Consider the following 14,018-nt stretch of genomic DNA (forward strand, 5'->3'; position numbering starts at 1 on the left):
AAACGCTGTCTCAAAAAACCAAAAAAAAAAAAAAAAAAAAAAAAGAGTGTCAGAAGTCCCCGATGGCAGGAAGTAAAGAGATGAGCTAATGAAGAATTCCCAGCCGTGGTGTTGCAGACCGGCCCTGTACTGTGGTCATAGCCAAGGCCTTTTGATCTCCCCTAGACTCCATCAGCATTTATCAGCCTCCATGCTTACCTTGTTAAACCCTCTGCTTCCCACACTGCTGCCTCTGCTGCTCCAAAATGTAGCTCTGATCCCCTGGCCCCCTATTGCCTAGGCAATGTAAGTGTGCCAGCCTGGGCCTCAGGCTTGTTGCTACTGGGCTCTTGGCCTGTTCTCCAGCCGCTGTTTTCTCCCATCAAGGCAATGGCAGTGGTCTACTCATGGCAAGCCCCAGACAGGCCATGCTGTTCCATCCTTTTCTTTCCCTTTCCCCTTTCCTTTCCTTTCCTTTCCTTTCCTTTCCTTTCCTTTCCTTTCCTTTCCTTTCCTTTCCTTTCCTTTCCTTTCCAGATGGTATCTTGTTTTGTTTCTTAGGCTGACTTTGAACTCCTGGGCATAAGTGATTCTGTCAGTCTAAGCAACTAGAACACACACATGAGCACTGTATCTAGTCTTCCTTTGTTTTAATTGTAAAAGGCACATCCTCTGAGTCTGATTTCCTCTCTTAGCACATTTGAAAATGTTCAAAGCAGTATTGATGGTAACTTGTTTTTTGAGTGTTCTCTGGAACCTCATATAACCAAAACTTTACATCTATAGCTCATGCCTTCTAGACAGAACCTGATTCTCCTCAGCCTGCCATGCCCTTGCCTGAACTCTCTGTGTGAAGCCACCCCTTGTCTCTTCTCAAGAGTTGTGCTTCTTGAAGTTAATAGCACATTTCCCAAAGCCATAAGACTGCAGTTTTTTCTCATTGGTCATTTTCAACACCTAGTCAACATCTAACATTTGACATTTGACCTGTTACTGCTTGTTCTTTTCACATGTAAAGTGTTTATAATTCCTTTGACAAATAAATACATGTATAAACAGTAAAGTCTAAGCTGGACAGTGGTGGCACATGCCTTTAATTCCAGCTCATGGGAGGCAGAGGGAGTCGGATATCTGTGAGTTCCAGGCCAGCCTGGGCTACATAGAAATTCTGTCTCAGAAAATAAAGAACAGGCATACAAAGAAACAATAAAGTATTATAAAGGGTATTTGATACATCAAAAAGGGAATGGCAGATTATGAGTGGGGTTAATATTTGAGGGGCTTGAGGGATTCCAGAAGAGCTTTCTCTAGGGGATATTGATATTTCAGAAGGCACAGTGTGGACTAGGATATTACGAAACTTTTTTTAATGAGCCATCTTGGCAGTGAGAGTCTGATCCCCCACACAGAGGCACTCACTTGGGGAGTTTGTGACTGAATGAAGCAGGCCTTAAAAGCTTCCTCGGCTTGCTGTCTGCTCTCTCCCCAGCTAGTCAAGTGGAACTGGCTCCCTTGCTTAGGAACATAAATGTCTACTGTCCATGAAGAGGGACTGGGATGTGTATGTGGAAGCACTTACAGACATTATGGGGCATGGATAAAATCAGCCCCATAATGGTCTTAGCCATTGATTTTTTTTCCTTTAACCTTCCCATGTGAGACACTTGAATAAATGCCACAGGCTTTTTACAAATCCCTTGGATTTGGCTTGAATAAAAATGATTTGTTTTACAAAAAGGCTTTTTTTCCTTTCATTTAAAACAACTTAACTCACCATAACTTCCTTAAAGTCAATGAAAAGATAATCTGGAATTAATAGTGCTGGAAAGAGTTATGCACAAAGCAAGGGTTCTGTCCAGTGACTGCATAGTGTGTAGGCATACAGTGACACAGCCGGTGATCTTGTTGCTTTATTAGAGCTGTGGATGCATTGCGGGGAAGCGTCAAGCTTTATCACTGTTCTGGGTGCTGTCTCCAACAATTCTACTCATAGGATTTGGGGGGTTTTGCTGCTTTTTTGTCTTATTTTTGAAATGGGTGAGGTCTAATTTATCTCATGCTAGCCTCAAACTCACTACAGATGGACATGACCTTTAACTTGTGATCCTGCTACCTCTGCCTCCCAAGTGCCAGGTTGACTAGCATGTGCCACCATGTGCAGGTAATAGGTATTGGGGGTGGAACCCAGGACTTTATCCTTTTGAGGAAGGTACCAACCGAGCGACATCCTAGTCTCAATAATGTCTGTAATGTTCTTATAGTAAACTAAAACGTTAATGTGTCTGGGCATGTGGCCTGCATGTATGTTTCTGCACCACTTGCATGCCTAGTGCCCATGGAGACCAGGGAAGGATGTCAGATTCTCTGGAATTGAAAGTTATGGACTGTTGTAGGCTACCATGTGGGTGCTGGGGATCACACCCAGATCATCCGGAAGAGCAGCCAGTGGTCTTAACCACTAAGCCCATCTTTCCAACTTCATATTGTAAACATTTGTATGCTCAACATACATTGCCTCATTTAGCCCACAAAACATGCAAGACCTTGAGTATATAATCTCATCATATAGGCTGTAAGTGTCTTATGTTTTCATTCACACTCAGACCCAGGGCTCGCAAGGCTGAGACCAAGTTTTCTGAATTGACCTTGGAAGACCTGATTTCAGGCCTGGGAGAAAGCTCAGCAGGTGAAGGTGTTTGCCACCAGGCTGGTGACTTCAGTTTGTTCTCAGGACCCCACATGGTAGCAAGAGTCTTCTGACTCTACATACATGCTGTGTGCATGTGTGATCATATAAATGAAATAAGTGTAATTTTTAGAAAAAAAAGTAAGGCATGAGGCCAGGTGTGCTGGTACACAACTTGGGAGGCAGAGGCAGGGGCTCTCTCTGAGTTCCTTGACAGTCAGGACTACACAGAGACCGTGTCTTAAAAGAAGCAGTGACTCGTGGTGCCTTTCACTCTGGCTCACCACTGCCGTCGGATGACCTTGTCTTTAAAGCCACCGGTTACAGAGATAGCAGGGTTCTTCTGGCCAGTGTCCTCTGGGTCGCCAGCATCTGAGCAGCTTTGCTGGGTTTTGAAGGAAGCCTCATTTTTGGACTAGACAAAGAAATCAGGATAAGACCGGCTCAGCTATCCTCTGTGATATAATCACTGTGGTCACCAAACTTTGCTTTTTAAAAAGCATTCATATTTATGACTGGAGTTTGGGGGTTTTGTTTTGTCTTTGTTTTTTTTTGTTTTGTTTTGTTTTGTTTTTCATAATAGATTTAATAATTAAAGTATTGGTATTTTGGTTTTTTATTTTATTTGGGCTTGGGGGCTTTTGTTTGTTTTGTTTTGAGGTAGGGTCTCACCATGTATCCTAGCCTGTCCTGGAGTTTACTGTATAGACAAAGCTGGCCTTGAACCTATAAATCTACCTGCCTCTACCTCCTGAGTACTCGGACTAAAGTCACGTGCCAACACCTTGCCTGGCCTGCGTTTTTTATTTTATTGTTTTGGTTTTTTGCTTTTTTTTTTGTTTTTTTTTTTTGTTTTTTTGGTTTTTTTTTTTTTGGTTTTTCGAGACAGGGTTTCTCTGTGTAGCCCTGGCTGTCCTGGAACTCACTCTGTAGACCAGGCTGGCCTCAAACTCAGAAATCCGCCTGCCTCTGCCTCCCAAGTGCTGGGATTAAAGGCGTGCGCCGCCACTCCCGGCTCTGTTTTTTATTTTAGATAAATGCATTCATTTGCAAAATGTGATCATCCAGTTTTAAAAGTATTTTAAAAACAATATCCAAGAATAATCAGCCAAAATTAAGATGATTCATTTTTTTCATGCTGATAGAAATCTTTATTTGATTTTACATTAGGGAATAAAGTAACTAGATGATTACTAATTTTTCTAAAGAAAGCATGGAATTAATCCCAAAATTAAAAAAAACAGATAAATTATTGCTTGAATAAATGTCCCCCCACCACCACCGCAGTATCGCCTTCAGGAGGGAGGGTCACTGAAAAATTGGGCCCAAGGCCTCACCAATACTAGGCAATCACTGTGTTACTAAATTGTATCCCAAGCCCTAACTAAATACCCTTAAACATCTTTCCTAAATTGTTTATGAACCACCAAGCAGAGTGTGGTAACACATACATACCTGTAGGCCCAGCACTTGGGAACAAGCTGAGGCATAACCGAAAATCAGAGGCCAGATTGTGAGTACATAGTGAATTCAAGGCCTTTCTAAACTATGTACTGAGATAGTATCTTACATTAATTAAGTTTGTAAAATTATAATAATAAAAAAAAAGTAGGGGGAGGGTGTAGGAGTGGGGGTTGGGGGAAGAAGGCTTTGAGCATCCAAGGGCAACACCAGAGCATTTTTAAGGGTAACCAACCTGTTCTGAGACCTAAGTGTGATGAGGCCTCAACAAATCCAGAGGCTCCTGGCTCAGAGCTAGATTCTGAAAGAAAGTCATTGCCCATGATAATCGTCCACTAGATGTGTATTTACCCAAGTGAGTCAGACAGTGCCGTGGGAACATTTAATTGTGTGCAAGTATACTTCAGTAAAGTTGGTCCTTAAAACTGACAGTCACTGTGGTTCTGTTTGCCCAGGTTCTGGAGACCATCAAAGGCAACAGTTGTAGAAGCATCCACATTTAGGATCAAGGATGTGTTTACTCTGTTGCAACAAAAGAAGGTTGTAAATGATAAGACTGACTATCCTAGCATGGTCGGATCATGCTAAGGGTGGTGTAGTGACCCAGTATCCTTACCTGTATAATGGGAGTAGTAATCCCCTGCCCTCCAGCCTTCCAGGCTTGTAGTAAAGATGCAAATGACGACAAAGACAAAAAAAAAAACAAAACCCTTTCAACCGAGAAGCTTGATAGAGAAGACCAGAGACTTTGCTTTTACCCACTGCTAGTTAATTTTATTCTCAGGCGTGTTCAAAAGTGGGAGGGTGGGTGATGACTCTGAGCACAGCTTGTTCCGGCCTCTCACTTCCGGCTATTGCCAAGTGCAACAGTTTCAATCTGTGTGTTGTTCTTTCTGTTTGCTTAGCATCCTGGGGCCCTACCTAGCTGTGCCAGGCTTTGGGCGATGTGCTGTTGGACACACTGGTAATTAGGATTCATTCCCTGCTCTTTAAGGCATAAACCACTGTGACATAAGACAGTGTGAGAAATGCCATGAGGGAAGCCAGACCCAATGCTAGAGGAACAGAGTTCAGAGCAATTCATTTCAGCTTAGGCCTTTGCAAGTCACATAAGCCAGCAGAAGTCTGGGGCCTGGTGTGCAAGCTCTTCCTAGATCATCTCCAGTGCTGTCACATAATGAACAATTATTCAGTGCCAGGAACTGTGCAGAAGAGCCAAAAATAATTTTTTTCATTCTTCTGTACATTAAACAGTGTTTATGTTAGAATACCAGGAGTCCAGAACACAGGTATGAGAGATGCACTATTTTGGGTTGCTTTTCTCTTGGATGAGGTCAGCTGTAAATAGTCAGCCTGTTATTCCAGTGAAATTGAGGTAACCCTGGACTCAGGGAAGCACACAGGAGCTTTCCTAGCCAGACCATACAGTGCTCCAGGAGGTTACTCTTCTGGCCTGCTGTTGCAGTCATGATTCCTTCCAGTGGAGAAGTTGATGTTGCCATTTGGAATCAGCAGCAGAGTCTGTCTGTCGCCTTTGTCAGACAAGCTCCCTAAACCAAGTGGTGTATAGACCAGCTACAACTGGAGGAGACTGAATCATAGTCGCTGAACCCTATGGCCATGTCTCCAGTAGGCCTGTAGGGTAACAGGTGGCAGACAAAAACCTTTGTATTCCCTTTTGGGTACCTGAATACCTTTTCACACCATATCCTGAAAGTATGCATGCTGAGGCGGGTGTGGTAGCTATGCTTTTAATTCCAGCACTTGGAAGGGAGAGAGAGGCAGGCTGATAGGGCTGCATAGTAAGACCTTGTCTTTAAAAACTAATTAGTTAATCAATTAATTTAAAAATGAACAATAAAACCACATTTTGGTATTTTTTTTCTCAGAGCATGGTGGAAGTACAGTTTGATTGTCTGAAATTTCTTTGAGAACAGTAAGGTTGTTTAAGAAGTACTAGGCCTGCTATTATCCTCAGGAACTGGAATACCCTTCAAATGTGTAAAAAAAAAAACTTTTTATTTTGTTCCTCATACATGTTTGAATTAGCTGAGACAGTTCGTGGGGACCTCAAAATAACAGCTCAGTATCAGGATGTATGTAACTCAATGATTGAACAGACCAACTTAAAAACAGCCAAAGAACTTGAGTAGACAGTTGGCCAAAGAAAATATACAAATATATAGTAACCTCATGAAAATATGTTTATCATCACTAATCATTGGAGAAGTACAAATCAAAATTATACCGAGATAGCTATGAAACCTATCAGAAGGGCTGTTGTCCAAAGATACGTAAGGCGAAGAAGCACTGAGAGACTAAACAGTGCTGTTCTGCGGTACAACTGCTGTGCTGACTGTTGTGGCCCGAAAGGCGGAGTTGTCATGAGGTCTAGCAGTTCCCTGTCTGGGTCTGCACCCAAAGAACAGAAAGCAGGAACTCAAGTGTCTATACAGCTATATTCATGGAAGCTTTTTTCTCGATACCTAAAATACATCACCCTAATTGGTCATTGACAGGTATATGGCAAACAGAATATGGACTACCAGAGGCTGACAAGGTGAATTAGGGCTTAATTGCTGAGGACCTGGATTTAGATCCCAGCATCCATGTTAGGCAGCTCAGTCACCTGTAACTCTAGCTCCAGGGCATCCAACACCCACGTCTGTTCTCTGCAGGCACCTATGTGAGTATGGCTGTACTCAGACACAGAGGCACGCATATACACATAAATAAAAATAAAACCCTTTTAAAAGGTAAATATGTGTGTGTGTCGTGATATGTGTGTATGTTATATACACATATACACAAACATGCTAGACTACAAGTGTGCATGAATTGGAGGTGGGGAAGCTTAGGGACAAGGCCTTACTGTGTAACCCAGGCTGGCCTTGAGCTTGAATTTCCTGTGCCTCAGCCCTCTGAGTGCTGGGATTACAGATGTGCACCACCATGTCTAGCTAGGATTGCAGATGTGCACCATGTCTAGCTCTGCTCTTTAGTTTTTAAAAGAAAGGAGACTCTAATCTGTCCTTCAACACAGATAAACCTTGAAGATGTGCTGAGTGATATATTGGACAGATACTATGACGCCTCTCTAGTCAGATTAACAGACAGAAAGTAGAACAGTGTTGCCAAGTGCCAGGGGAAGGGAATGAGAGGGAATTGGTGTGCTGTGGGTAGTGTCACTTGGAGAAGGTGAGGTTTCTAAAGATGAGCATTGGTAATGGTTGCACAATGGGAATTCACATATTGACACTGGCTAATCACTGTTTTACCACGATTTAAACAATGGTAATGCTTTTTAAAATGAACATTAAAGATACTGTTTAAGAGGAATAGAAGCCTCAAACTGGCCGTCCATGGCCCACTTAGAGGATAAGAGCAGCAATTCAGCCTTGTTGGCTGAGGGCCTAGAACTTTATGGACTCCAAGGGCTTACGGTCTCCCCAGACTTTTCTTTACAACACCTGGTATACCCTGTTATCTTCCGTGTTATGCCGGGTGCCCTGTAGATCTTCACATTCCGACCCACCCCTGATAGAGCTGTGGTGGTGATAACTCTCGTGGCTTTACTTGTCATGGGGCATCTGTGCTTGGTATGGTAATTTTCCATTCCAGTCCTGTTCCAATGTCTTCCTTCTTGGTTTGGGGGGGGGGGTGCAGAGCAGGTGTCCTGGGGCAGTGCCAGCAGCAGCTGATCTACTGCCCCAGAGAGCTGAACACCAGGAGGAAAATTCCACAGCTTTTTTGGCCCCCTGTTCTCAGGAGTAACTTACCCTCTGTTCTCTGTAGGTTTTCTTTTCTTCAGCCTGCAGTATTGCTGTGGAAGCCACCCTGAGGAAGAAAGCTGAGAAGTTCCAAGCCCACCTGACTAAGAAGTTCCGCTGGGACTTTACCTCAGAGCCCGAGGACTGCGCCCCAGTGGTGGTGGAACTCCCTGAGGGCATTGAGACAGCCTAACTGCAAATCCTCAAGCTGTTGGAACCCCTTCCCATATCGCTACAACCTAGCATCTCCCCCATTCATCTGTCCTGAAACCCTCCAGTGCAAAAGTGGCCATTTATGTATGGTTTCCTATAGCCTGGCCCGGCTGCTGAATTTCAGGAAAAAAAGAGGTCAAGATGAAACCTGCCCCAGCAGCAGTCTAATTCTTTCTGACAGTGAGAAGATGAACATTAAGTCAAAAAGAACTAGCTGCTTATTCCATAGCTGCTTAAAAGAGGAAAGAAACCAGATCCGTCTTAGGGTCCGTGCTGTTAAGTCAGTGAGTTTTTAAGTTAAGTGTAGGTTGGAAGCTGAATGTGGTTTGTATAGAGTCTCTGCCTGCTCCTGGTTGAATGGAAGGAAACCTGCCAGAACTCAGGCCACTGACCTCGCAGGTGGCCAGCTTCATCTGCCACACCTCCTTCTGCCAAAAGCCACAGTGGTTAGTACCTGAGTCGGCCGCTGGCTGTGGGGTCTCCTGCTGCTGTCACCGTCATCCTGAGACCTTACTCTGCAGCAGGATGTGGAAGCCTCCCACGGGTCCCCATTTTTCACTTAAGGCTCCCATGATCCTTCTGATGACATGGAAATCAAGAGCAAAAGGAGAGGTTCTTGCTCCGAGCCTGCTTCTTAGGCCCTGGTAAAGTCTGGGCCTTTTCTTCAGAGCCATGGAGATAGCTGGGTAGCTTAACTCTCCCCAGCCCTGCGGTGGGGTTCTCATGAGTGCTGTCACGTTTCTGGTGTTAGGGAGTCTTGAGGGCACACCCATTGTGTGGTGTGGGCAGAGTTCTGCCTCAAGAAGGGCTCCCAGGCCCTCTACCCTGACCTCAGGCTCTCTACTGTACTCCCAGGCCTCCACCCTGACCTCAGGCCTGTACTCTGCTGTGCTCTGGAGGCCTTCTGGGGCTTGAGCTCACAGCAGGCCAGTGAGTGAAGTCCTGCTGTTTAAGACTTTTGCTTCCTCTTGTTTCCTTGGAGATGTTTTTCCAAGAGCACAATGTACATTAAAGTCTTTGAGTTGGGACTAATCCCCCTGTGTGAGTCTCTTACAGCTAATCTGCCGGGTTTCCAAAGTAGCCAAGCTGTGTGCATAGAGGACACATCTACCTGCAGAACCCACCCAGGAGCCCCTGCTCACCCCCTACAGTCTCTGGAGAAGGCAGCCAGCCAGCTTTGCGTCTTTGCAGAGAGGCACACCCTGTAGCTCTACATTAACCAAGTCTCACCTTGTGGGAATTGCTATTCCTTTTTTCCCACAAAGCCCACTCATCACAGCTACCTGGGGACTGGGTTAAAAGTGCATCTCCCAACAAATGAACTTCTGATGCAGGCTGCGACGTGTACAAACCTTGTGCCGGGGCTAAGGAATGGCTCAGTGGGTAAACTGCTTGGTATAAAGCATGAAGACCTTCAGATCCCCAGAGCTCATGAAAGGCCAGGGCAGCAGTGCATACCAGTAATCAAAGTACTGCAGAGGCTGGGTGATCCTAGGGGCTTTCTGGTCAGCTGGAACTTGGAAGGTGCAGGTTCAGTGAGAGACCCTGTCTCCAACATGAGGTGGAAAGTGACGGAAGACATCCAGTATCAACCTCTGACCTCCACATGCGTGCACACAAATGCACCTAACACATATCACATTCACTAACAGACTGCTGGGGGAAGGAGGCCACACGACAAGCTTTCCACTCACTTGCAATACCCAGCATAGGCAGATCCACATGGTGACAGAGAAGGCCACCCACGGCATGCCCTCAGAAGCAGTGGTTTGTGGTGGAACACTTGTCAAATCATAATACTCCACACAGATTTAAGAGCTGTAGTTCTGAGTTACATTCAGTTTTGGGTTTGTTGTTTTTGGAGTGGCATCATCAAGCAGTAACACATCATACTTGATTTGAGAAGCACCTCTGGGGCAAAATGTGTTTCCCACGGTCACTCTGAAGACAGCGCCCTGATGTTGGACCATTCCCCAAGTGTGCCTGGGTTTCCCCAGATCCCCCCCCCACTTTATGCTTAAACTGGGTTGAACAGGAAAAGCTGCTGCTTGAAAATGTTCACAGCAAAGAGCGTACAGCGAGTCTAGTCAATTATCCCCATTTGGCTTATATGAGAATGAGGTCAGAGAGCATCATTTTTCTAGGGTCACCCAGCAGTAAGCATCAATGACATCGACAGGATCCAGCCTGTGCTTCCGGGCACCCTTAGCCCACACTGTCTTGAGTTCACAGCTATGATTTCCCTTCGCTACCCTTTGATATGTTGGGCAGCCCTTATAGCCCGGTCAAGGTCCAGGCCTTGACTTGGTTGACTAGCAGCTATGTGACCTTGGACAAAGTTTTTTTGGACAGGGGTGGGGGTGAGTCCCTAAGTCTCCTTATATGGAAGAGAGTTAGCTTGGATTTGGGGATTCTGATAAAAAAAATTTTTCAGGTTCCTCCAAGTATTAAAAGTTGTTCCTAACACCGGGCGTAGTGGCACACACCTTTAATCCCAGCACTTGGGAGGTGGAGGCAGGCGAATTTCTGAGTTCGAGGCTAGCATGGTCTACAGAGTGAGTTCCAGGACAGCCAGGGCTACAGAGAGAAACCCTGTCTCGAAAAACCAAAAAAAAAAAAAAAAAAAAAAACAGTTGTCCCTGAGTTATTACAAAATACAGAAGGGAAATTACATTTATACAAGGCACTATGTCTGAGGCCCGAAATGTTTGCAGCAGAAATTACAGAACTTTGGGTCTTTGCATGTCCCTCTGTGTGTGTGTGTGTGTGTGTGTGTGTGTCTGTCTGTCTGTCTGTCTGTCTGTCTGTCTGTCTGTCTGTCTCTGTCTATCGTGCTCTCTTTACATGTATGTGTTTGTGTTTACATGTATGTGTTTGTATGTGTTTACATGTATATGGAGGTCAGGAACGCTCCCAGGAATTGACTTTCTCTCACCACCATCTTGGTCTATGGGATCAAACTCCACCAGACTGTGATGAATAAGGAATCTGAAAACAAGGTAATTACTACTGAAAGCTTGCAGTGTTTATGGAAGAGAAGCCATAAAAGGAGAATCCTCGGGATAGCTGATCTCTGAATTCTTCTTCCAATTTCAACACATCCAGAAGTGAGGCTATTGGCAAGACCTGCCCTGGTTTTCAGATCTCAAATGCAGGCCTCCTGGGATCCAGCTCTTATTTGCAAGGCTGGGTTATCCTATTAACAGAACCAGCAGCAGCAATGACTTGCCAAACCCTCCTGCCGGCCTTCTTAACAACCCCTTCTTCCTCTGAGCCTAGCTGTCACGTCTCACCACTCAAACAGTGGAAGACTTCCCTGCCGTTGATTGCCTCTTACCGTCGGTAATTATGTCCCCAACGTCATCCCTTGTAAATATTATTTAATATTCCCAGGGCACTGTGACATGCTGGGCTGTGCAACTCATCAGACATTGGCTTGACTGAGACACCATCCCCTGCTGAAGTGACTGGAAACAGCCATGGTGAAAACCAACACTGAATCACTTCCAGATAATGGCAATGCTTACCTGAACTGCCCAGGAATCCCCGAGCCCTGTGGTTCTTAACAGTCTCCATTTCCTGCTGACCACAGACATCTCAGATCTTGTGTCTCCCCTGGCCAGGCTTAGTCTCATTAGACCCATCTTGCTGTGAAGTGCCCAAAGTCTGGGTCCTGCTGCTAGCTCAGGTCTCTTCCAAAGCCCTGGTCTCTGCTATGGACTGCAGGAAGAGCAAGATGAGGAATTAAGGGTCCTAGCCGGGAGAGTGGAGATGCCTCCATTTGAATGGGATAATTTCTGAGGAAAGATTAGAAAGGAGTTCACGACGGAGTAGCAGAGAAAGCATCCTAGGCAGGAGGACCAGAGCACAGCCTGGGGCCGGGGCCAGGGTTGGAACTGGGAGAGTGGACCATAGCAGGGAGGAGCAGGACTCAGGTTGGAGCCGAGCAGACTGTAGCTCAGAGCGCTGTTTGCTGTAGTTGGGTGTTCAGGTAGAAGAGAGACGTGGCCTGACCTGTGTCTGGACTGCTGTGTCAGACACAACCGTAGTGTAGGGTGGAGCCAGGGAAACCTGTGAGGAGCTAGTGCCACTCACTATCCAGGTGAGAGGCAATCAGGTGGCCCAGACAGGGTAATGACAGTACTCCACTTGTTCTTGGATTCAGGAAGATTGGGGACCTCCAGAAGGCCAGATCACCCCTAATTCTCTGAAGTCACAGACTACCTCCCATGGGTTTTATTGTCTATTCGTTCTCCCAGTCTCTTTGCAGACTCTGACAGCCCTTCTGATTCTCACAGATCCATGGCCCATGTGGGAACGTGAGGAAGTGAGGAAGTGCTCAGGTTTGGGAGACAGGATGGCAGTGGAGGACTCAGGATGGTTCTGTACAGAAGCACCAGGTAAGCCAGGCCCCAATAGGCTGTGGTCACACTGAGGAAGGCCTGTGTGGGACTGACAGTCAAGAGTGGGTGAAGCTTCCTGGGCATTTCTTCTGTGAACTGGAACTAGCATGTGCTGGGGTCTGTGCTCACTGGACACTGCATGGATCCATCACTTAACTGCCCCCAGGCCAGAGCACCAGTGATCTAGTCAGGATCAGTGTCATCTTTCTCATACAGACAAGGGAGCCAGAATCAGCAGTAAGGGGACTCCCTCTTGGCTCTCTGCCCTTGCCACCCTACAGCACTCCTCAGTCTGTCCCTCAGTCTCTCCCACTGTTCCATAGGCACACCGTCTGTTACGTAAGAACAAAGGTTCTGAGGCCAGCAGCCGTGCAGTGTTCACGTGGTCACTCTCAGGGTGGCAGGCAGACCCCTGGTCTCTTGCTCACATTTCACACCAGACTCTCTGACCTGTGGGGACACTGGACCAGACATAGGAGGAGGGAATTCTTGGCTGCAGACAGAAGGAAAGAAATCAAGAAAACCAAACCGGATGGGTAACACGAATCATTTGTCCCCCTACGTGGGAACAACTCTGAGGTGAAAATGTCTTCAGCCAGAACCTCAGCTATGTGAGGCCAATAAACCTTGGGCTACAAAACCCTCAGGACTTATACTGTCAATTCAAATGGCATAGATAAAAGCTTATGTTGGTTTGGCTAGACAGTCCAAACTTACCCATAAAGAAAAGCAAATGCCTCACCTGCTTGAACAGAGGACAGAGAATCATCTTCAACTGAACTGTGTTCACTGCGTATTCCATACGTGTGCCAGTGCAGAAATGTGTATCACCTGTGAGAGTCATACGTTTACACCAATCAAGTCCAGGCAGCCCTGACAAGATTCACCCTCGGGGATACTAAGATGCTGAGACATGCTTATTCCAGCATCCTGCCTGACCGTACCTCAGACTGCCTCACTGTTTCCTCAAACATCTACATCCACGACAATTTCAAAATGGCTAACTAGATTGTCCAGCATCACAGACTGCCCAGCCAGGATGTCAGGTAAGCCGTGAACTTGCTTAGCCTGCCGAGACTGGACAGCAAATGTTAAAGCTCGCTTTCTTAAGACCAGCCATTATCCCACATTTCTTGGGCCTCCAAAAGGAAAACAATACCCAAAACCAGTAAGGAAGCAATTTCAAGGTAATTATGCCCCATTCCCAAAAGGTGGGGTGGACGGTTCTCGGTCATCCTACCAAAGAGTGTTATAAAGCCAGAAATCTTACATGGGTATAGAGCTTTGTATATTGATAACAATTAAAGTTACATTTAGTTACATTGTATAGAGCTTTATGTATTGACACAGATTTAAGATTATATTTTGCTAGAACATGCTAAGGTATTGTACCTATGCAATTCTTAAAAATACAGTGTTAAGAGCCAGGTGTGGCCGGGCGTGGTGGCGCTCACCTTTAATCCCAGCACTCGGGAGGCAGAGGCAGGCGGATTTCTGAGTTCGAGG

The 14,018-nt window shown here is 45.8% G+C and overlaps 1 protein-coding gene across 2 annotated transcripts in view; it reads left to right on the forward strand.

Moving 5' to 3' along the window:
- The window catches only part of Aar2 (AAR2 splicing factor), a 20,692-nt gene extending 11,533 nt beyond the window's left edge, over window positions 1-9,159 (forward strand). For both annotated transcript variants that reach the window (XM_029537045.1, XM_021193775.2), the window contains exon 4: window positions 7,922-9,159. In XM_029537045.1, the coding sequence (XP_029392905.1) occupies window positions 7,922-8,089 (168 nt within the window). In that variant the 3' untranslated portion in view covers window positions 8,090-9,159. The remainder of the gene's footprint in view (window positions 1-7,921) is intronic.
- Window positions 9,160-14,018: the final 4,859 nt, after the last annotated feature.

This window comes from Mus pahari, chromosome 3, assembly GCF_900095145.1.
Source record: "Mus pahari chromosome 3, PAHARI_EIJ_v1.1, whole genome shotgun sequence".
Taxonomy (NCBI): Eukaryota; Metazoa; Chordata; class Mammalia; order Rodentia; family Muridae; genus Mus; species Mus pahari.